The 24,551-nt window shown below is 50.5% G+C and overlaps 1 protein-coding gene across 1 annotated transcript; it reads right to left on the minus strand.

Moving 5' to 3' along the window:
- Positions 1–11,040: 11,040 nt before the first annotated feature.
- On the minus strand, positions 11,041–24,434 carry FUS (FUS RNA binding protein). The gene is made up of 15 exons (XM_045013043.1): positions 24,324–24,434; positions 22,951–22,975; positions 21,818–21,972; positions 21,046–21,187; positions 20,402–20,604; positions 19,767–19,959; positions 18,146–18,180; positions 16,635–16,667; positions 16,194–16,303; positions 15,065–15,194; positions 13,805–13,906; positions 13,047–13,185; positions 12,866–12,954; positions 12,570–12,720; positions 11,041–11,975 (listed from the first exon to the last, which is right to left on the minus strand). Exons 1-15 carry the CDS (start codon positions 24,334–24,336, stop codon positions 11,936–11,938), a joined length of 1,560 nt encoding a protein of 519 aa, XP_044868978.1. The 5' UTR covers positions 24,337–24,434; the 3' UTR covers positions 11,041–11,935.
- Positions 24,435–24,551: the final 117 nt, after the last annotated feature.

Genomic DNA, 24,551 nt, shown 5'->3' on the forward strand with positions numbered 1-24,551 from the left:
AGAGCTGGGGAGAGAACCCAGGAATCCTGGCTCCCAGCCCCCCTGCTCTAACCCACCAGCCCCCACTCCCCTCCCAGAGCTGGGGAGAGAACCCAGGAGTCCTGGCTCCCAGCCCCCCTGCTCTAACCCACCAGCCCCCACTCCCCTCCCAGAGCCGGGGGGAGAACCCAGGAGTCCTGAGCCCCAGGATGTGGGCCCTGTCCCACAGGGGCCCCTGAGCAGTGGGACGGGGTTTATGAACTTACATAGGTACAAGTGGCCCCTCGGAGGAGGAGCTGCCCTCCCACCCCCCAGCGCAGGCGCCAGGATGTGGCTGAGCTGTGACTTCTGCTATTTTCAGGGCCGTGTGGCGCTAGGGGGCGCTGTGCTGCAGGCAGTGTGGGGGCACATTTTAAACAGGGGCGGCTCCAGGCACCAGCGCAGCAAGGCGCGGGGGCGGCCTGCCGGTCGCTGTGAGGGCGGCAGGCTGGCGGCTTTTGGCAGTTTGCCTATGGGAGGTCCGCCGGTCCTGCGGCTTCGGCGGCAATTCGGCAGCGGGGACGCCAATGGCGCGGCACTGGTGGACCTCCCGCAGGCGCGCCACCGAATCCGCGTTACCAGCGGACCTCCCGCAGGCACGCCACCGAATCCGCGTTACCAGCGGACCTCCCGCAGGCACGCCACTGAATCCACATGACCAGTGGACCGCACGCACGTGCGCTGCCAAAAGCCGCCTGACTGCCGTGCTTGGGGCTGCAAAAAACATAGGGCCGCCCCTGATTTTAAAGCAAGATGGCAGAGGTTAGTTAATACCTTTGATATTTACAAGACATCTCCCTTCTCAGTCAGTGCCGGCCCCAATGCCCCAGTGTGGTGCTAGGGGGCGCTGTGCTGTGGGGCGGGGGGCAGGCTGGGTATCTTCTCCTGGCTTCCCCTAGAGTTTGACAGTAGGTATTGCACCTACTCACTTTGGCAATTGCAACTTTGCTCACAACCATTGCGCTAGGGGCAACCCCATTGCGGTGGCATTTCTCCTCTAGACCCAAACAAGCTGCTGGTGTGATGAGCTGGGTGGGTCTGTCCTAGGCCAGGAAGGGCGTGGTGGGTGTGCTTGGGGTTTTCCTGGGCATCCAGTCAATTTGAAAGCCCATGAGGCAAAAGCACAGATCGGTGAGGGGGTCTGGGGGAAAGCCAAGCAAATGTCTTGTTAAATGAGCTGTTGAAATCCCCTTTGCCTGAGATGAACACCTTGCAATAAAGCTAATTGGACTCAGGGCGGGGTGGGAACTAGAAATGAGCGTTTCACTTTTAGGAAAGCCCTGTATCCTTCCCCGCCCCCGCCCCCTGAACCCCGGCAGGGTTGCCAACGCTCCAGGATTGTCCTGACCTCTCCAGGAATCCAAGGTTAATCTTTCATTAAAGATTCCGTCATGCGATGAAACCTCCAGGAGTAAATTAGCAACCCTACCTCTGGGCCAGCCAAGCCCTCCACCCTGGGGCTGGATCACAGCCCGTGCTCCCTAGGGGGAAAAAGCCCCATCTCCCATTCCCTGTCTCCCTAAGCCAGCCAGTCCCCCCAGCCTAGGCTTGGATGGGAGCCGGTGCCCCCTGCAGGGGAAAGGCCCCATGTCCCATTCCCCACCCTGCAAAGGCAGCTGCTAATGTCTTCCCCCACTCTTGGACCACTGTCCAGAGGTTGAAGTCTCAGTTCTTATCTGCCTCCAAGCATAAAGTCTGGAACAGAGGAATAGGTAACTAGTTAGCGTCATAGGAGCCGGTTTAGCTGCCCTTGATAAGTGAGGCAGGAATGTGCTCAAGTGGCTTTTATCAGCAGTGATCTGTGAAGAATGTGACATTATCTAAGGGGGGGTGGGGGGGTGAATAGTTGCCAGGGAATGAGTGCACACAGGTTCCTGCGGCACTTCTTACCCACAGGTGACACACAATGGCTGGGCACACACAGAGCCCCAGAGCCTGGCCTCTCTGAGTTTCGGTGGCTGGAAAAACTGACCACGGATTTGGGGTTGGGGGCTGAAGAGGGCACCCCCGGGAAAACTCGCATGGCCAGGGCAGCGTGGAGTAAGGACACCTGGGTTCTAGCCCCAGCCGTAGGAGGGGAGTGAGGTCTAGTGGGGTGGATCAGGGTGGGGCTGGGAGTCAGGATTCCTGGGTATTATCCCCAGCTCAGGGAGGAGAGTGGGATCTAGTGGGTTAGAGGAGCAGGGCTGGGGTTTCTGGAAGGGGAGTGAGGTCGGGCAGGGGGAGCTGGAGGTACAGGACTAAAAGGGGTGTGGGATCTAGTGGATTAGAGCAGGGGAGGCTGGGAACCAGGACTCCTGGGTTCTCTTTCCAGTTCTGTACATTTTCTAATCTTCCTGCTACCTCTTATCACTGGTATCGGGGGCAAGGCCCTGCCTTCTCGAGTCATTTCCTTTTTAATTACTCTTTATAGTTTGATTTGTTTATTGGCGTCAGCGCAGATAGCCGGGAAAGCCAGGGAAGAGAAAGAAAGAGACACAGCACATGGACATTGCAGCCAGGTAGGGGACAGTGGTGAATATAAACACAAATATGCCCAGCCAGTGCAGTAGGGGGCAGTGGACCCTCCCTCCCCACAGCCACTAGGGGGCAGCGGGGACAGATATACACCCTCCCCACAAGGAGCAGCTGCCCTATCTCAGCCCTGCTGGGAACTGACACCCACCCCAGCAGGGTAGCAATGCCCCAGTGACACTCCCCCCATGGCCGATGGCACACCCCCTCCCCCATTGTGTAACTGCTCACCATCACCAGTAGGAGGTGGTGGCAGCACCAGGACTGGCTCCCCCACACACACACACCAAGCCAATGTATTGGCTCCCACCCCCACTCCAGGGGCAGCCTACGCACAGGGAACTGGCCCTTTGCTACTAGAGAGTTGCAGTGAACACTGCCATACAGGGACGGCTCATTCTGTGTAGAGATGCAGCTGCCTCTGGGGAGGGACAGCTGGATAACGGCTGCACTGCAACACCAGGCACTCAGATGCAGCTGCCTGTGGAGCTGGGCAACTGCTGTGCTGGTGGGCAAGCCATCTCTCTGCCCCAGTCCCCTGCCTTCCTGTCCCATCCATCCCCGGCCCCCAGTCACCTGCACTGCAACACATCCCTGTGACTCGGCCCTTAGTCACCAGGGACAGCTAAGGGATGAGCAGGTGTCCCAGCTGCCAGGGTTGACGTGCGGGCAGCTAACACATATTTGCCTACATCATTCAGCTACATAAACAGCCAGGCTATATCCGGGTGAGTCTTCGGCCGATGGGCGTGGATTCCCCTAAGAGCAGGAAGCTTGTGATTACCCCAGGGCAGAGCAGCCTCGCTGCCACTAATTGAAGGGTTAATGAGGCTGGTGGCCTAAGGAATCAGAAATGCAGTTGCCGCTGGGGAGCAGCCGCGCCGCATGGGGATGGCTCACCTGGTGCTGAGCACCTTTCAGCTGGAAGCACGTTTGAAATATGGAGTCACCTTAGAATTAGCAGCTTAGACGGGCAAGGCCCCGTGCCCCATGCCCCACCCCCCTGAGGCAGCCAGCCAGTTCCTCGCCTTGGATCTGGATTGAAGCCGGTGCCTCCTAGAGGAGAAAGGCCCCATGTCCAGTTCCCTTGAGCCATCCAGTCAGGTCAGATTGGCAGAGACTCTGATGTTTTCGCCTCCCACCGCAGTTTTAAACTAGTGCAGATGGTGAATTCTTTGTAATTTGAAGTGTTAAACCATGATTTGAGGACGTCAGAGACTCAACCAGAGGTTAGGGGTTTATTAAAGTAAGTGTGTGTGTGGGAGGTTCTGAGGCCTGCAATGTGCAGGAGAACAGACTAGTTCATGAGGGTCCCTTCTGGCCTTAAAGTCTATGAGTATGAGACAGCCTGGAAGCACACAGCGCCCTCCCCTCCACCCTTTCTGTCATGCTGCCCCCTGCTGGCCTTTGAGTATATTGGTCACTTAGAGCATTTCACTGGCCGCCTTCGTTTAGCCTATAAGCAGGTCCCTCTGTGTATGTGAGTAAGTCACAGCCCTGCAGAATCATGCTCCAGAATCTCAGTTTTCCTTTGTTATAAAATTATGTCTCTCGTCCCCAAAATGGTATGTGTAACCATTGTAGCAGCTGCTGCCTGAGTCTGCAGAGAGCCTGAGGCAATTACTTTACCAGGGGTGAAACATTCCTGCTCATCTGAATAGCATTGTTAGCTCTGAAAACTAATGATGAGCTTTAAAGTTTCAAGCTGAATAACACTTTACTCCGACAGCAGTAGCTCTACTCCTTGTAAGTCAGGGCAGAGAATAAGGTACCAGGTGGTGTTTCCTAAAATAAAATCCAACTCCAAGGCCTCTGCTCACAACTGACCCAGCCTGAAACCCAACCAGGGCTGCAGCTTGGAGGCAAGCAGGTTCAGGGACAGGTTAGGCAGGCAGTGTGTGTGCGGAGAGGGGTGAAGAGGAGTGTTCCAGGTGTATTGGGGCAGCCTGAGCAGAAATGTGAAGCCATGAGTAAGAGGAGGCAAATTGTCCCATTTATACAAATGTTGTTAACTCTGAAACTTAATGGTGGTGATTTAAATGTCAGCATTACCGTAAGGGATAAGGGGAGGTTAAGGCAGGGAAGAATGGTGGCAGCGGGGGGAAGGGGTGATCAACAGGCACTCAGAGATGGGTGACACCCCACCAGGCAGTTCAGCAGAGGGATTCAAGGTTTCCACCCGCTCCGTTGCCCTAGCTCCCATTTATGAAGTGCACCCAACTCCCTGAGCCACTCCTCTGGCTGGTTAGAAGCAGCTGGAGCTACTGCTGCCCACCTGGAGCCAGGCTCCTCCATCCTGGCAGGCCAAAGGCTCCCATCGGCAGGGGAGAAAAAACAAGGTCCTGGTGTGTGCGTGTGTGACAGAGAGAGAGAGAGAGAGAGAGAGAGAGAGAGAGATGATGCCATAGTAGCTCAGGAGTAAATGTCAAAACTGACGTGGGAGGGGGCTGTCAGTCAGGACTTCTGGGTTCTGTCTCCAGCCCACGGGAGTACAATGGGGTGGAACAGGGGCTTAGCAAGCAACAACCTACTATCCCAGCCCTCAGCTTCATTCCTCTGCAGCAATTTGGCGGTGGGTCCTTCGCGCTCTCTCTCTTCCTCTTCGGCGGTACTTCGGCAGCAGCTCAAAGAGGAAGAGAGGGACGGAGGGACCTGCCGCCGAATTGCTGCCAAAGACCCCCGATGTGCCACCCCTTTCCACTGGCCGTCCCAAGCACCTGCTTCCTTAGCTGGTGCCTGGAGCTGGCCCTGCCTTCAACTACCTGAGGGGGGGGGGTTTCCAAAGAGGATGGAGCTCGGCTGTTCTCAGTGGTGGCAGATGACAGAGCAAGGAGCAATGGTCTCAAGTTGCAGTGGGGAAGGTCTAGGTTGGATATTAGGAAACACTATTTCCCTAGGAGGATGGTGAAGCACTGGAATGGGTTACCTAGGGAGGTGGTGGAATCTCCTTCCTTAGAGGTTTTTAAGGTCAGGCTTGACCACGCCCTGGCTGGGATGATTTAGTTGGGGATTGGTCCTGCTTTGAGCAGGGGGTTGGACTAGATACCTCCTGAGGGCTCTTCCAACCCTAATCTTCTATGATTCTGTGATTCTATGAAAAGCCATTTTAACAGTGAGCCAGAGCAGTGTGTGTTCGTAGTAACATGCTCTACCTGGCCCTGCTCTTTTGTGGCCTGGTAGGAGTCACGTGGTGATGGCTATATTATGTGCAGAGATATAACATTGTCATTACAACTATTAATTTTGTTTGAGTTGTGTGACATCCAGTTACAGGTAATTGGTCATCTTCAGAACAGCTGAGCACGCAGCAGCATATGCTTTGCACTAATGAAGATGTTCCAAATAACAGAATTTTATTTTAACAAAATTAGTGCAAAAAAAACCCCAACAAAAACATGCAATTTTAAAACAAACATATTAAAAACTTAATAAAAGAGAGGACAGAATTTATGCAGGGAAAGAACATTCAGGTCCATTTCAGCTACTCATTCACCCACCCTGGCGTTCACAGGCCGGTGTATGTGAAGCTGTGATTGTCTTGAATATCCCCTGGGGTGGATTGACAGGGGTAGGGCACTGACCACTGATGCCATGTGGAATGTTGGTGGGCGGGGAATGGGGAGGTCCTGATCTTCAGTTCTCAATGGGCTGCAGAGGGAGGCAAGCCCAGGACTGTTGAATCTGCAGGTCCACCAGAGTCCGCAGCATCTGTGTTTGCTGACTGAGAGGCCCCATTATGTCCTGGTGCATCTCCATCTCCTTTTCCTCCTGGGCTTTTCTCCTGTCCGCTCTTTCCTTCTCCAGGCTGTCCACAAGGTTCATCTTCCAGGCTACTCATGGTCTGATGCAGCACTGGTTTGCTGGATCTCCTGGAACACGTCACCCCGAGTCCTCTTCTTTCTCCTCTTCATCTGGCTCAGGCGTTCCGCGGCGGTGGAGGGGGAGACCCAGAAGGCTGCAATGGCAGCAGCTAAACTACCGCACACGCAGGTTCCATTGCCAGCGCACACACTACAGAAAATGAAACTTAAGATGCTGAACTCACTCCCCTTGTTCCCCTGTCCTCACTACATTCTCATTCCTGTGTGGGATTATTTGTGCACGGTGCCAGTCACTGCATGGGACATGGCAGATAGGGAAATGAGGTGGGAATTGCTCATTTGCATTATTCTAATAGCATAGGGCACTGGGACCGAATACTGCCACCGTTTTCCACAGGCGAAGGTGATTTTAGCTGATCTCTCACTCCTGAGGGTAACAGAGGCAGAGAGAGCACAGCTGATGCTGCCCAGGCCTGTATGCTGCTAGTCCGTGTGCTGCAATGGTGCCTGCTGAAGCTATCGCTGACTGGCGTGGGAAAGTCTCCTACCGCGGAGGAAGAAATAAGGCAGCCTTCCCCAGAAACTTTGGGCTGAGGATTGCAGAGTACCTCCATGGAAGTTCCAGCAAGATCTCTCACGAGGGTTCCAGGGACATCCCTGAGTACGTAAACAAACTGCTCCACTCGCCCTCGCTGTCTAACTCTGGAGAGGAAGGAAAAGCAGATAGTAGCCCTGGACCACAACCTCTTCTAGCACAAGTAAAATTAATGAAAATGTTCAATAATGGAAAATTAATCTACATGCTTACCCGAGGTTCCTTTCCCTGAGTCAGGCTCGCCTGTGCTCCACTGGCGGGACTGCAGTGGTGTCAAAACCAGGTCCTGGCTGGCTGCAGAGCTGGATCCCTAGTCGTCCATCCCCCATACTCCTCTTTCTTGTCTACCACATCCTCTGAGTCCTCGCTGTTCATAGCAGGGGCTTGTGATTTGGTTCTGCTGCGGTATCCGCCGTGCTGTGAGGGGCAGTGGTGGGATGACGTGCAGCTCTTTGGAAAAGTGGCAAGTCAGCGGCTCGGCACCAGATCACTTGTTGGGCCTTCTGGTGGGCCTGCCACAGCTCCTTGGCTTCACGCAGCACTGCTGCTGGTCCCTGTCGTACCCCTTCTCCTGCATCCCCCGAGCAATCTGCTCACAGACGTCAACATTTCTACAGCCGGTTTGGAGCTGTGCCTGAACAGCCGCTTCTCCTCACAGGGCCGGGAGATCCAATACCTCCTGTCTGCTCCGGGCAGGAGCACGTCTGGCGCGCGTGGAGCAAGCATGGTCAGCTGGGCAGTTGCACTAAACAATAGAGAGCTGCTAGATGTGCTCGCCAGGCCGGATAACCAGGAAAAGGAATTTCAAAACTTCCCAGGGCTTTAAAGGGGAAGGAGGGGCTTTCGGCCAGTGGAGTTCACAATGGTGACCAGAGCGGTCAGTGTGGGGCCTTGTGGGACAGCTGCTGGAGGACAGTTTAAGTCAACATAACTTACGCAGTGTCTATACTAGCACTGCATCAAAGTAAGTACATCAACTGCGGCTCTACGCCACTCGGGGAGGTAGTGTTGCTGTGTCTGCATAATGGGGCACTTGCAGCGGTAGGAGACCCATTGCTGGACCTCTGGCAGGAGACTGTAGCCGTGAGCTCCTATGCATGGCCACTGCGGAGACCATGGACCTGGCTGCCGAGTCCGCCACATCCAGTGCTGCATGCAAGGAGGCCCTGGCTATGGCCTTCCCCTCCTCCACCAGGGAGGAGAACTACCTGGACGCTTGGGGAAGCCAATCTCTGAGTGTCCACATGGAGTGCCACACGTTGAAGTCATATCTGCCCAGCAACACCTGCTGGTTGGCGAACCTGAGCTGTAGTCCCCCAGTCGAATAAACCTTTCTACTGAAAAGGTCGTTTCTTGGGTTCTTCTGCTTCAGGAGTCGCTCCTCGTAGGCCCTGCCTCTCCCTTTCATTGGCCGCAGGGACCCAGGGGGTGGGGGGGAATGAGAGTATAGGAACTCATAACCCTGGGCGGGCACAAGGTGCATCTTGGGTCTTTTTGATGTGGGGGGAAAGGAGGTGAGGGTTTGCCACAGGGCTTTCACTGGGTCCATAATGGCCTCATTGAGAGGGGCCCACTGTGGCCAGGATGTTAATCAGGCTATGGGAGAATTCTTTCACTACCTCTGATTGCAAGCCTGAGTTTGAGGTCACCATCTTCACTAGCTCCTAGTAGACCTCAGTTGTCTTGAGGAAGCGACACGTCCGGCCTGGTCACTGCCTCGTCCAGGGAGGAGGAGATGAACTGCACCAGCCTCCTCTCCTTCTGCACCAATGGGATCCCACAGATGCAGATCCTGAAGCTCAGTACTAGGCTCGGTTCCAGAATCCGCGTTGGGTGCTGCCCGGTGGAACAGAGGTTCCCTTCTCTCAGAGGCCACCAAGAGCATCTCAAATGGGACCCTGGCATCAGGGGGAACCCCCACCAGTTCCACAAGTGCCATTGCATTGCATAGGCCATTGACCACTAGGCCCAGCACTCGGGGCACACCTCTGTCAGCATCCATGGCGGAGTAAGGATGACCGGAGGGATAACGAGGAAGAGTCCTCAGATGAGAGAAGTACGATCCATCAGACGAGCTTTCCTTCAGGGACCATGGCAGTGCGGTTCCTTTCGGTGTCAGGGCCGGAAGGCTTGCATCCAGGCCAGCAAGGATGGTTTCCCTCTAGATGGTACCGCAGGGCCAGAACCAGATGGCAGCTGGTGACTACATGTTCCCTCCTGTCCACCCGCACCACTGACTCTTTGTACTGCCAGCAACAGTGCCAAAAGAAGAGCCAGTAGCTCTCTGACCGCAGCAAAGAGGGTGGCACTGCTGTGGCACTTGTGCCATATTGTCCCTCCAGTGCAGATGGCTTATTTGGGACCAGACTCAATAACGTTTACATATGGGCTGCAGTCACGTGTGCCAGCCTGCAATGCCAAGGCAGAAAAGTGGCCTGATAGAGGTCACGCTCCGCTCTACTCCCTGTCTAACCTTCAGACTTGGGGACCATCCCCTCCCGGCCAGTAGTATCTTTCTCTGCAGCATGCATGAGTGGCAGGACTCCCATACAGTGGGAGGAGCGCTCCGCCCTGACGGTGAGGTATTCAGTGCCAAGTCTGACCATCTCAGCTCAGAGGAAGGTCTGAGCGCTGCCGCTATCAATAGGAACTTTAACCTGGCCTCCCAGTCCTTTGAAGGTTTCAACTCATGGCAGATCTGACAGGGATCGTCAATGTGAGTCTCACCCAAGCACTTTAGGCAACTCAAGCCCTGTGACTGAGGCATGCCTCGACCCAGGCAGCAAACAGAACTCCACTGGCAGAGAAGCGCCAATTTAACTCTACACAATACGAACAAATGGAAAATGAAGACCACCGAGACCAGCTTGGCCTAGCAAGAAGAGCTGTCACTGCCATAAATTTGGTAGTCAGTGGCAGTGGGAAGGAACTGAGGCAGCCAAGCCCCTGGGTACCACCAAGGGAAGTTTCCAGCAACTAAGCTTGGGGCCCCAGTGGAATGGACATGTGCAAGCACTCAAGTACAAATGTTAGATTAGCCCCACTTAGTAGCTCTGCAATTTGAGTGCCTTCAAAGCTCTTGGGTGAATGCCAGCTTGTCTCAATGACCTATTACTGTTTACATAGTTGGGTTTTTAAAACAAATTTATAAACCTCAGTCTAGGACACTTCCTGAGATTTGTCACCAAAAATTGCTTGGGGTTCAAAGGATTAGAGGCAAACCTCACTCCCAAAAATGAGGTAGTTCATGTGACAGTAAATGGCGTAAGTGGAACCTTATGTGCATTCTCCTTCATGGACACATCTAGAGCCTACTGCTGAGTTCCCCCCAATCAATCACACCATGGCATGAATCTGGAGAGACCATTGTTGATCCTCTATCACAAGTGGTTTAGGGAAGGTAACACAGCCACAACTGATGTATTGCAATAGTCTCGGCTTACACTCACTCTAGCATGTCTCAGCCCTACTTCAAAGCATTTCAAGCAGAGCAATTTGTTTCACCATCACTTTTTTATTTAAAAGGGTAGATAGAGAATGGAAGTCTGTGGCAGCTGGCTCTGAACTCTTGCTGCTTAAGACCCACACTTCAACTCCAATTGGACCTGTAAGTATTTTTAAAACTTATTCCACTGAGAACAAGGTGATGCTTTCACCCCGTACCACATTTCTGCCAGCAGCAGCGACTAGGCTAGGAAAAGCTTTTGTAATAGGACCAGACTCCCAAAGCAGTCCAGCATCTTGTTCTTGGTTTTGTGATAACAGTTGCTATAGGTTCCACTCAAGTGGATGTTAGTATAAAGAAGTTGAGAGAGATCTCCTGCCTCTCTAAACTTTCATGGTCTCCTTCCTTTAGAACTACACCCCTAAAGTTTGTTGAAGCTTTTTACACGTTCACATGGTAAGGCTTCTCCTTCACACCACCCCTCTACAGTTGTTTCACACCCGACCTGGATTTTTAAAATCATGTAACATCTCACTACATCCTACCCTTCCATTTTGCTGTTTCTTGTGGCTGAGCACAAGGAACTATCACCTTGCTTACAAAGCCATGAAGCCTCTGTGAAATCAAGAAACATTTGAACAGTGATACACATTTATAACCTGGGGTTGTTTTTTATTAAGCATATTTAAAAGTTTATTACATTCATACACACTGCAGCTCCAACCATAAGAGATTGACCTGAACAACTTGCTCCCTTGAAATTTTCTACAACAGCACTTCCCAAGAGAAGTTTACCAGTCCCCGACAACAGATGTGTCCACCTTTTACCCATGCCCGTTTTTGTGCAGGTGGACAACACCACTGACTGACTGTATGAGCAACACCCTGGATAAGATTTGACTGCTGGTCACATCCTTGCTGTGTGGGTTTAAGCTTATGAACTCTGGATTCTAGAAAAACAGGGATGCTTTTTGTTCAGCTAGTTGTGTGGCTCATCACCATAGCAGACTATTGCTCCAAATTCATCCTAACAAGGAAAAAAAATTCTCTTGTAGCTTAGGCCAAGGGATAAAATTTTACAAGCTCCTATGATGGATGATGGTGCTTCAGGTAATAAAGATGAGAACTCAAATGTTAACATACAAGTGTAAATCAAGAATTTGACATTTCAACCACAGATCAAGATGTCTTTCTTCGCTTACGTCTGCTCATTTACATGTTAATACTGTTCACAGCATAATGCATTTATGTATATTAAGCACCCATGGCTAGCACTGGGGCAGCCCCAGGTTTCCGGTGTAAACAGAAGTTGCCTTTATTGAAGCCCTGGCCCCCAAAAAAGCTACACGGCAACTAAAACAATGGGTGTTTTTTTTAATGTAGGGGATTCTTCCAGATACAGGGGGAAAAGAAATGGGTAAAATTGAGAGGGCAATACAAAGTTTTACACAAATGGAACGAGCTTTACACAGTCTGCAGCACAAAGTCTGACATACAAAATAAAAAAAGTTTAAGTCACATGGTCTGGGAATTTGTACAGTCTTAATAGGGTCTGTCACGGCGGTCTTGTCTGTGGTCGCCCCTGTGGAGAGAGAGGAAGGGTTAGGATAGGTGTGGGACAGAATAAGGGAAGTATTTTAAGCTTCACCCACAAGCAGCTGAGTGATCCTTAGTTGCGGTATTATCCACATTTTATAAGAGGGGAAGCAACTTGCCCAATTCATCTATGTTAAGGTCAGAAGGGACCATTATGATTCTCTAGTCTGACCATCCAGTACAACACAGGCCAGAATCTCACCCAGCATCCAGCCCATGGTGAGTGGCAGAGCTACAGCAGACATTTGAGAAAGGCACCAGGCTTGATTTAAAGACCCAAGTGACAGAAAATCCATCACAACCCCCTTTGTGCCAATGGTTGGTTACTTTCGCAATTTAAAGAAAAAATAACTCCGTGTCTGAATTTGTCTGGCTTCAGTTGCCAGCCCACTGAATTGTGGGCCTGTAGAGTGATCAAGCCACCCCCTAACCTTCTCTTGGATCAACTGACTAGGTGAAGATTGTCACACCAGAGCACAGGTTTTTCCAGACCTTGAGTCACACTTGCAGCTGTACAGAACCAGGAGTAAACCCCAGGACAGTGATTATAGCATGCCCTTTCTGTGCCAGTCTACTTTACCTGTTATCCATCTTTCCTGGCCCAAATCCACCACCCCGATCTCCACCTCTGCCTCCTCGGAAGCCACCCCGATCACCGCCTCGGCCTCCTCGGAAGCCGCCACGGTCGTAACCACCTCTGCCTCCACGGCGCTCTTCCCCAAATCCTCCTCCTGTGAAGGGAAAACACAAGCACAGGAGTGAAATTGGTGCCAACAATACCTCCAAGGCAATAGCATTTGGAGCATACACAACCTCACCCACCCATGAGGCCTGCCCCCTACTGGTGGGCAGGAGAAACAGAATGGTGTAAGTTACCCATATGTGGTCCTCCAGGCCCCTCCGGCTTTGGTGCCTTGCACTGGTTGCACTCGTTACGCCATGAGAAATTCATGTTCTCACAGGCTCTGGAAGATGCAATGTTTGAGGAGAAGCATTAGTATCAGGTAAAACCAAGAGTTAACGCTTGGTTCCCCTGCTTGCTAGAGCCTCTACTTACGGGTTAGGGCACTTCCAGTCCCCTGCGCGTTGCTGGCCACCACCTCCACTGGGGAAGCCACCTCGGTTACCTCCGCTGGAGCCACTGTTGCCACTGCCTCCTCCACCTCCGCCACCAAATCCAACACGACCCATGGGCCCTGCATTAAGGAGGGAGGTAGCAAAGGGGTCAGCCTCACTGGAAGGGACATAGCTGTCTGCATCAACAACCCCCAGAGCACTGATCCTTCGTGCAGGCCACTCCCCAGCTCAACCACAACAGCACCAGAGAGTTGGATTCAGCAGTCATCTCTCCTGCTAGCAGCCTCTGGTTAACTTCCTACAACCAGCCACACCCTTAACTGTGGTTACCCACTGGCCAGCCAACTCTGTGCAGCAAGTGATCCCATAATGCATTGTCCCATATGTTGTGTTACATCTGGTCACGCGTGCTGAGGCACATTTTCCCAGCATGCACTGACACAGATAAGATTATGCTGCAAATGAAGAGTGGACCCAAAAATTATGGCTGACCCATAGGTGTATTGTGTACCTATAACCCACAGGTAAGCATGTGAGATAGGGAGGAGGGGGGCACTTAACAGGGCTGACCTTTGACCTGATCAAATACTTAAAGAGTCTATATGGCTGGGCCTTAGCCCAGTCTCTGTTAATGGCTTCTAGACATGGTTGGTTGTGTCCAGATCCTGAAAAACAGGCCACTCTCCTGATAAGGGTGGATCACCCATCCTCATCAGCAGCAAACACATTTCTAAATACCTCCACGGCCTCTGCCACCCCGTCCATTTCCACCGCCACGGTTGAAGTCTGCCCTCCGGGTAGCAAAGGAGACTTTGATGGGGTTGCCAGAAAATTCCTTTCCTGATTGGAAGAAAGAAACCAGACATGTCGATTTCACCTTACACAGAGCTTTTTGATTCCTTTTGGACCATCACAAAACCAATGTTCCCACCACACTTTAACCCACAGCTGGTTGAATTTTTTTTTTTTTTTTGTTAATAATTCCTCTCCTGAGATGTAAATTTGGAGATTTTGATTTTGTCCCACATTGGGATAAACTTAGGATCAATTTTTTTTTAAATTAGGAAGTCCTGATTAAAATAACCTGTTTCCATAACTGACCTTTTAAAATCAAGATTGGATGTTTTTCTACATGCTTCAGCAATTATTTTTTTTGGGGGGGAAGCTCTCTGGCCTGGTGTCAGACAGGATCAAACTATATCAGTGGTCCCTCTTCTGGCCTTAGAATTGATGGAGATGCATCTCCAATGCACAACTCCACGGCTGTGTTTTGTTAGTGTGAGATAACAGTGCATTCTGGGACATGCACCAAGAATGAGCTCAAGAGGCACCTGAACTACAATTCACATGATTGGGATCATCATATTGATGCAGATGGATGTCCTGCCAACTAAAAAATGATTGTCCCTAATGGAAAACAAAATCCAGTAGAACTGAAATAGTCCCACTGAAAAAACACCCCCTCATTTCAAGGCATCTTGTTTTCCACTGAAAGAACACTGGCAGGATTCCTGACCAGCGGCACTCTCTGTCTCTGAATCAAAGCAGGGCACTACAGCTAAGGGCTTGTCCACACATGGAGCTATTCCAGAACAGCTACTGCGTTTAAAATTCACTTCCCACTTTTAATTTGAATTCACTTCCAAATGTAGACGAGCCTTAAGACACAGCATGAAGAATTAATTCTACTCATGCTGATGTCAACTGAAGCCCTGCCCTTGACTCGAATGACTGCAGTATCAGGTGCTCAAGTAGCCAAGTATTATGCAAGACGCAAGTATCATCCCCATTTCACAAAGAGAAAAATCTAAGGTTCAGAAAGGAAGTGACTGAGCAGATCACTATTAAAATTAGAACAACTCCTCCCCTGTTCTAAACCAGTAGATCCTACTCCTATTCCTGAACCAGTGACAGAACCCGAGAGTCCTGACTCCCAGCTCCACCATTTATGCTGCTTCTTCAGGAGCTCCTTGGCCCAGCTGGATGGAAGCAACTTACCATCAAACCAATCGATGGCTGCCTTGGCAGATGGGGGATCATCAAAAGACACAGTGGCTTCCCCCTTTAGCTTCCCGGTCTCACGGTCTGTGTACAGGTTAATCATGGGCTGCCCAGTTTTCTTGTTTGTCTGAAACACAAACAAGGGGTACATCTTATGAGTTTAGCTTCTGGAGATTAACCTCCGGCTGAAGGCTACCCTGTCCACTTCTCTTGTTGGGTGGTCTGAAAAATGGAGGGAAATATTCTATTGCTTTAGACTAGGGACTATTTGAGAAATCTGCATATAAAGGATCTCTGAAACCATCAACAGTAAGTCATGAGTAAGGCTAGAATTTTGTCATGGTTATTTTTAGTAAAAAAGTCATGGACAGGTCACAGGCAATAAACAATTCCCAAAGCAAAAACAGGACACCCCCACCCACTGGTCCTAGGTGTCCCCCTCCCTCCACATGAGGGGAGGGAGTCACTAGAGCCCTGAGTAGGGCCCCCTCAGGAGGCTGTCGCCTGTTGCAGGACCTTGTAGGGAGCGACATGAGGAGGCTGTCGCCTTCTCACTGGAACCCTCCCAGGGCCCTGCTGGCTGCCAGCTCCAGTCCCTCGGCTGAAGCAGAGAATGGACTATCACCAAGGTCTCTGGAGGTCACGGATTCCTGACTTCCATGACATAAACATAGCCTTAGTCATGAGGATTGCAAGATGGTCACAGCAGAGACTACCTTTGATCAGTCAGATCCACACTGGCACTGCACCACAGTCCAAACATAAGGTACCAGGTAATATCTGTATACTGCTTACTGAGCACCTTCCATCCAGATCGTTCAAAGCTTTTTAACTAAGCCTTGAACATTAGAAGTGTATATCCCAGTTCTAGAATGACAAAACTGGGAGTCTAATGCAGGAGTGCTGAGCTCCCACCTCACCTGCCCTATCTCATGATACCCCCTGCCCTGAACCAGAAACACGGGAGTCCTGACTCTCCTGTTCTTAGCTAGTAGACCAAACTCCTTCCACAGTAAGAGTGCTTGGATTGTACGTTAAGGGCAGAGGGGTACAGGATGACAAGAGAAGTGCCGTTTCGCTATGCTGCTCTTGCAAACCCAGACTATTTAGTTCCCTGGGCTGGTACCTTAATGATTCCTATTTGCTTGAAGTAGTCAGCGACCGACTCGATGGTGACATTTTCACCGAGTCCCTGGACGAAAATGGTGTTGTTGTCAGAGTTATCCTGTTCAGAAGCTGCAAAGTAAGCGAGTCACTCAATTTCATACCCAAGGGTTAATCAAGAGAAAAAAAAAAGTTACCCCACTGTAGATGTTAAGGACACTGTTACGCAGCCATTGCTATAGCAAGACCACACCTTAGTAGGTAACACAGGCTACACAAGAATTTAATGCAAGCTTTCACAGTTTAAGCTGCTCTAAATTAGCTTTTCTTTTTGTGAAATGGGTATGATGCTCATGTCTTAGATCAACTTCAGATCATCCCCCTAAGTTAACACAAGCCACTCCCGCAACACACGAGATAATGGACGCTGTGAACCCACACTTCTTTGGGAACAGTCACGTACCAGGATCATGGCGTGGTCCTTGGTCCCGGGGCCCTTTTGCACATGAAAATAAGGAGAGATCTAGTTAGTCGGTCGAAACACAGACTCATCTCCCACACATACTAAACACATTAAAGACAGCAGGCCAGTGTTGGTACATGTGCTCTGTTGTTGAGCCTATGATTACTTTACTTTAGCCAAAGGCAAAAATACTGTGAAGTCAGAGAACTTAAAGTACTTTGAAGACAGTGCTGCAAAACCAGTAACAACTCTTTTCAGATGTCAGACTGTACACAGAAAACGTCTCTCCAACTCTACGTGGAGGGTCAACTACAAAAGCCCTCATAACACACGTTTAATTCTGCTTAGTATCACCTTCCGAGGTCTGTTTAAATCGAGACCTTTGCGTATACAATTTAAGCTGCTACCCAAAGAGATCTCTGTCCACATGTTTATATACACCTTTGCCATTCACATCTTTCAGTAACATCAGGTCGTAGCATCATACCACTTGCTACCCTGGTTAGCGTCACAGTATATAACCACACAGTTAACAGCTTTAAGATTTATGCAGCGATCTAGTGGCATTATCCCATGCCACACATTTAAAGTGAACTAACCTTGCATAAATATAGCTTTATTTCACTTAAACCATTATTTACCTATACAAACCATTTATATATTAGTATTTTTGCTATATTTAGACATTTCACCCATTATACCTTTAATCACACCCATATCAGATCAATAATTATCTTAATGAACCTAAAAGCATATGCCCAACACTGGTCTCTTAAAACTAAATTGACCTGGTCAAGAGATCATTCATGCCAAACCCTTTTCAGCAAACCCATGGGAACTCTCCTGGAAGTGTTTAGATATATTTTGTTTGGTATGTTTGAGTGCAAAAATACCTTTTTTCTTCTTAAGATACAAGTTTAAATATAAACCATCTTTCTTAAGGTATAAGCTTACAAAACCATGTAATGTAGTCAGAGGGAAGTTTACACAAGACCAGAAATTCATTCCAGTTTTTGGGGACTTCCCCCATTTTCTTTACCAGGAACCATAAAAAGGTATGTAAACTCTTTGCATCATTATCCTCAGGATTGCATGCAATTCCATTACCATGTTTTAACTCCAAAAATCACCAGCACTTAAAGCTTCTTGTGTGTTTTGTTTTTTAAAAAAGGAACCACACACAGACCAGACACTTCTAGGAAGTAGCACTTTTGTTTTCTTTCCCCAAAGCACACTTTTTTGTGTGTGTCTTGTTGCAAAACATTCAACCAAGATGTATTGGCACCAAGAACTTTGGTCAAAGTAGAAGCCCAGTGGACGTAGAAATAAGTGACACCGTATGTATCTCAAGAACTCATTTGGTATAGAGGGCTGCAGAGGGTGCTCCCATAGGTTATATCTGATAAATGGTGGCTTTTCCTAACGCATAAAGGTTCTGCATATGAAAGACAAGTCTCTGGAAAATATATATATACTTTTTTTGGTTCAAGTTTTGAACTCTTTGGACTTACCACCAAACTTATTGAAGCCACCACGCTCACCACCGCTGAGGAGATAAGTTAGAAGATAATGAAGCTTTTTCCATGGCTAAAAGGTTCACTAAAACTACCAGTTCTTAAAATCCTGACCAACACTTGTTTTTTCCAGTTCTTCCTGAAAGCCTAAAGAATGCTCCTTTCAACCTTGTTCTGTCCCTCAGCATATTTAGGCTTTTTATTTAAATACACCCTTTGTCTTGTAAAATTGGAATGGACAAATCTAATACAAGTGCAACTTTGGCTTCCAACCTTCTCCTATTACTTCAGCCGTCGTGATGTACACTCGAGACAATGCTGACTCCTCGATGCAGTCCTAGCGTGGGTACGAATCCATGAACTGCATGTTACAACTTATTTGTACAGTGTATTCCCCCCAGCCCCGGTGTTGATACCACCTAAACATAGATACATAGGATATTTGCTTTGAAAGCATATAAAAAAGCCAACCCAAGTTCCCTAGCATAGCATAATAAACTGATTGACCACTAAGTCTGGACCTAACATAAGCTCTCTCCCTTCCTCACCCTTAGCTAACATGTGGAAGGTCGAGAATTGATAAAGTTCATTGACTTTCATACCTGTAGCACATAAAACGCAGAGTTTGTTAACAGATAACATGTAGTGTTAACAGCAGATAAGTAACATCAACAATACTTTGATTTCCCCCCAACCTAATACTCACCTTTCTAAAAAACACAATTTAAACTCCCGATCAAGAGTTCACAATCAATATTATTTAGCATCTGTTTCTCAACTTATTTCTTTTTAACAGACCACTGAGCAACCCTCTGCTGAGGGAGGATTGTTACACCAGGGCAGTTTAAGACACTGCTTTTCTGTGTGTATATAGTGAGATAAACCAAAAGCAAGTCGTATATAAATGTGATCACAGCTGCTGAAGCTGCTAATACATCCTTTAACCCATGGAATATCTCCAGCGTGTGGATGGACCACAGAGTTAACCAAGTTTGCTACACAGGTTGTAAGCAACCAGGTTGGAAAGAAGACACAACTTCTCCTCTGACTGAGGAGACTTACATCCCTTGTTTCTCACCAACATGACCCAGGTGCTTCGGTGAACAGATTATAGCACCAGATAAATTGCAAATAAACCTTTGATGTAGAGAGATTTATAGGCCCTTTGAATAGCGATATTTATAAACCTTCAGTATATACCTAGATAGGGTAACATGAAAGTTCAGCAAGCGCTTGGAATTCACATTGTGCATTTGATATGTTAAGACACACATTTGATGTCAGACAACTCTGATAGTAACCACCAGTGGGGTATTTTACCCCCATGCATAAATTGTCTACTGTAGATATGAACCTACAGTGGTTCTTAAGGTAGACAGTAGTGGGAGTCTGCCCCACACAGACAGGAAAAGCTTTTATTGGCATTCAATCTCCACCCCCCCCGGTAAAACTGCAAATCCCTTACCACACGCAGTATGATATGGCATTCCACACATGCACACAAGAAGAGCTTCTACATAATGCAACACACCCTCCCAACATGTTAATTTCAGACAGTGCTAGAGACAGTAACATTTAAACCCACTCCCTCTCCCACCACAAGAATCTGGACACCTACCCCATGCCTCCACGACCACCACGGCTGCCTCTTCCACCACGGTCGAAGCCACCCCGGCCATATCCTCCTCTGCCCCTGCCACCACGGTCTTGCTGGCCACCTCCGTAGCTGCTCTGATCCTGGCTCCCATAGCCGCCACCACCGCCGCCACCACTACCGCTCATGGATGACTGGTCCTGGCCATAGCTGCTGGCTGGAGAGAAGAACACATGCTCAAAGTTACAAAAACAGGACAATCTTAGTGGTAAGAGCAGGGACACTGGAATCATCCTGGGTTCATCCACAGCTCTGGAAGGGAAGTGGGGTCCAGTGGGTTAGAGCAGCATTGGGAGTTCATATTCCGGGGTTATATTTCCAGAGCTGCCACCAACTTGCTGTATAACCTTGCAATAGCCAATATCCAAGCCTACAGGCTGGGGAGGAGAGGAAATAAACTCACGGGGTTAAAATTAAGATGCCTGCACGAATGTACCTTAAAAAGAGGATAACGTATCAGCTTTAAGACACGCGTAATCCTCCTTTGAGAACTGTAGTGACTTCCAAATTTGTGCAACCTGAGGGAGAATGGATTCCCCTAGACCAAGTTTCCCGGGCTTTCAATCATGACACACGGAGCACAATAAAGATCAACTCACATCCACTGCTGCCCCCGCCGCCGCCGCCTCCTCCGCTGCTGCTACTGCTGCTGTACTGGCTCTGCTGCCCGTAGCTTTGGGGAGGGTTGTAAGAAGGCTGCTGCCCATAGGAGCTCTGTGGTTGGCTGCTATAGCTGGATTGCTGGCCATAGCCTCCACTTGGGGGCTGGCCATAGCTTGTGCTTTGGGAGCTGCTTCCATAACTACGGATTAAAAAAAGATCATTGCCCTTTAAATACACATCAAATCTCTTCAATCCACCAGGTATTTGGCTTGTAGGATACCTTGATCACAAGGTAGCATGGTCTAATGGACAGAGCATCAGACCGATTCTTTGGTTCTATCCCCAGATCTGGGAGGGGAGTGGGGTCTAACAGGTTAGAGCAGGGGGGCGGGGTCTAACAGGTTAGAGCGGGGAGGGGAGAGCTGGGACTTCACACAGCTCTGCCACTGACTGTGACCTTGGGCATGTCCCCTCCCCCACAACCTGTAAAAAGAGATTAAAATTTCGCAGTAGGTGTTGTGATGCTAAATGTACAAGTGTCTGCAGAGTGCTTTGAGATCCACAGACACAGGATGCTAGACAGAGGAGAAGGGACACATGCAAGGAGATCTATGGGAAGACTAGGACTCTTTAGCTGTACCTTCCAGTTGTCGAGCTGGCTGCTGGTGGCTGGGAGTAGCTAGGATAGGATGAGGGTTGCCCATAAGAGGTCTGAGAGGTCTGGCTGCTACCGTATCCAGTTGTTCCGTAAGCTGGGGGTGTTGACTGAGTGCTATAGCCAGCTAGCAAAAAAAATGAAGAGCTCCGTAAAACATAGTGAGGCTGGGTCCCCCCCTTCTATACCTGAATTGCACTGAAACAACTGTGAGGCACCAGCATATCACTTCATTTCCCATAGGAGCTGTGGAGACGGCAGTGTTGCTCAGTGTGTCAAGAACTGGACCATGACTCAGGAGACAAGTTCTTTTCCCACCTCTGCTGGGCAATCTCCTTGCTGCCCTGTGCCTCAGTTTCCCCATTTGTAAGACAGGGTCAATGACATGAGATTTACTGATTTAAAGCACTAGATAAGAAATAAGTATCACCCTAAACCTCTACATATGGGGAATCCCTCCATCAGCCCTGAAATGCATGTACCTCTGGGGATGCGATACAGCAGCTGGCTAAGAGATGCACAGTTGCTGGGGTAGGGACTGAACCAGCAATACAGCTGCATTAATGAACGGATTCTTTGATGGGATTGGCCATCTGCAGAGCAGACTGAAGGGCAAATACTTGGCTCTGTCTCACAGGAGTAATAATGCTTTGCACTGATAAAGTGATGGGACTTGCTGGCAGTGAAACCTGCCTCACTTTAGCCTGAATTGAGAAAATCTCCCACAATGCACCTCGATCAAGAGACTAACACTTACTGCTTTGATTCTGGCCATAGGAAGAACTGTAACTGTTTTGTCCATATGCTGAGGTGTCTGCAGACTGGCCATAACCGCTGTAGCTCTGCTGGCTGTAGGGCTGGCTGGTTTGCTGAGAGTATCCCTGTCCCGGTGGTGCTGGGTAAGCCCCATAGCTGAGGGAGAATGATCAGACACACCCATCAGGTTAGATATTCCAGATAGGATGCAGTGACTCCATTGTTAAGGCTGCAACACTTTAGAGGGAGTTTTTCAAAGGTCCCATACACCTAGGCAGACTGATCTGGAAATTGCCATGACACTGTATTTGTTGCAATTTGGGAGCAACCACAGCATGTAGGAGCATGCCGGGAGCAGCCACAAATCAAGAGATTTAACAGCAGGGACTGATGGGGTTTGTCAATTGATCTACAGAGCATTAAGTAGAGAAGAGCTTTTTTGCCATGTTCAAATATTAACTGATTAATCCTCAAAACCCAAAATGAAACAGGTTAGAACCTAAGACATGTGACTGGACATTCCTAAGGATAATAAAAATATCCAGAGTTTAAGGGTACCTAGGAGTGCTGCAAGGGACATAAAAGTTTCCAGACTGCCAACTAGCAGTCTGTCATGAACCTTTGCAATATTGTACTAGGTAGAGTCTCTGCCCCAAAGAGCTTACAAATGAAGGGGGTAAATTCTAGGAGGAGGCTCCCTTTATGGTCAAGTTATTGACTAACTCTTTGGGGGTAGTGGGGTTCTTTTGAGGGAGGGGGGGGAACTTTTCTCTAATCCAGATAACATTGGTCACTGTTGGAAAGCAGGAGCTGGGGTAGATAGGCCCGCTGATCCCATCCAGGCCACAGGGAGTGAGAATGAATACCAGGCTAGATGGGCTCATAGGTCTAATCCAGGGCAGGTTACTGGGCTGGATGGTCCAACTGATCTAAGACACCAATGGAAGTGGGATGAAGGGAAAAGATTCCCAGGATGAATCCTCCCAATGTGCCCGTGATGAGCCAGCACTGCCCTCCTTTTGCAGAGCCGACTGACAACTGGGCAGGGGTATCTAACACTGCCATCCTTCGCACCAGATAGCAACACAAATCTATACCGCGCCACTTCAGTAACACAGAAGCGGGGACATTTACCTCTGGGTGGCCGGCTGGCTGTAATCTGCAAGAGACAAAGGAGGAAAAGGAACAAATTAGACCCAAACCAATGCCCAGCTCCTGAGAGGGGACATCATGGGGCAACTAGACATGGAGGGGGATGAGGGGACTGCTACAGCCATCAGTCCCAGCCTGTGTGTGTGTGGCATGAATGCCCTCCCACCTGCCCTGACCCAACCCCCGGGCAGTGGGAATGGATCACCAGGGGCAATTCACCCTGACACGGGTAGCACGACAGTGGGGCAAAAGGGACTGGGGGGCTATTCCCTGTTCCTATGGCAAATGGGGCAGGGGCACTTACAGCCCCAGGCAGCTGTGGGTGGCAAGGGGGGGCATTTACCCCCAGGGGAGCTATGAGGCGTTAACCCTGTGGGTGGGGGCACCAGGGGATCATGTGGTGGGTCACACACTGCGCTGGGCGGCCCTTTTAAAAGCAAAGGGGTGGGGGGTGGGGTGGAGCGAGGGGGACGACGGTTGGTTGGGCGGTTAGGGTCCAATGAACCCGCGCCGCGCGCCAAACGCGATCGGGAGGGGGCGGAGCGAGAAGTACCCGGATGGAAGACTGCGGCAAAAAAAAAGAGGAGCACCACGCATGCGCTAACTAGCGAGCGGCATCCAACCCCTCCCGTCTCTGCCGCGCATGCGCACCTTCCGCTTTCCCAGCGGCGCGCAGAGGCCTATACGCTACACCGAGCATGCGTTACTCTGCGCAACGCCTTTCCTCCCCCCCCACGCGCTCCCTCCTCTGGCGCGCAGGCGCAGTTGAATCACACGTGCGGTTTCCTGCCCGCCCACACACAAAATGGCGGCCAAAGGCCTGGGTGGCGCAGTTAAAAAAAGAACGTGCCGACTCCCAAAGCGCAGAGGACGGGGCAGGTGCAACATGGCCACCACGAGGCGCGCAGTAGGGGCCCCATTGCTGCCCCACCCCTTTCCCACAATGCACTAGGCCCCATCCCCCTCTAGGGGTACGTCAATGCCCCCCCATTCCGGGGGGGAAATCGCCCCGCTTCCTGCAGCCAGGGCGGGGGTCGCCCCCTGACGGCGGGAGCTTCCCGCGTCCCTCCCCAGCCCAGACCCCGCTGCAGCGGATACACCGCCCCGGGGGGGCTGAGGTTCGCCCCGCCCGGGGGCCGTTACCATGGGGGCCGTTACCCCCCCCCCATCTCGGGGGGGCGCGCACGGCACCCTCAGCCCCGGCTCTGCTGCCCCCATAAGGGGTTTGATCCCGTCCCGAGCCCCCAGTGCACGTGGGTGGGGGGGGGTCCTGGCGCGGCCCTTGCAGCGCTACTCCCCCCTCCCAGCCCGCGGCCCGATGGTGTCTGTAACCGCCCCCCCAGCGCGCGCCTCACCGTTGGACGCCATCGCTGCTGCTGCTGCTGCTACTGCCCCGAGTCCCCCTCCACGCGCTGCTGCTGCCGCTGGACTGAGCGTCCCGCCCCCACCCGGGCGCTACATATACTCTCCCCTCCCCCACCTCCTGCCGCCGGCCTGTACCAACTCTCCGGCAGCAGGGGGAGGATGGCGCGTGCCCAGCGCCGCGCCGCTGCTGCTGGATCCCCCCTGAGGCCGCCCCGCAG

Source organism: Mauremys mutica, chromosome 4 (assembly GCF_020497125.1).
Source record: "Mauremys mutica isolate MM-2020 ecotype Southern chromosome 4, ASM2049712v1, whole genome shotgun sequence".
Lineage (NCBI taxonomy): Eukaryota > Metazoa > Chordata > Testudines > Geoemydidae > Mauremys > Mauremys mutica.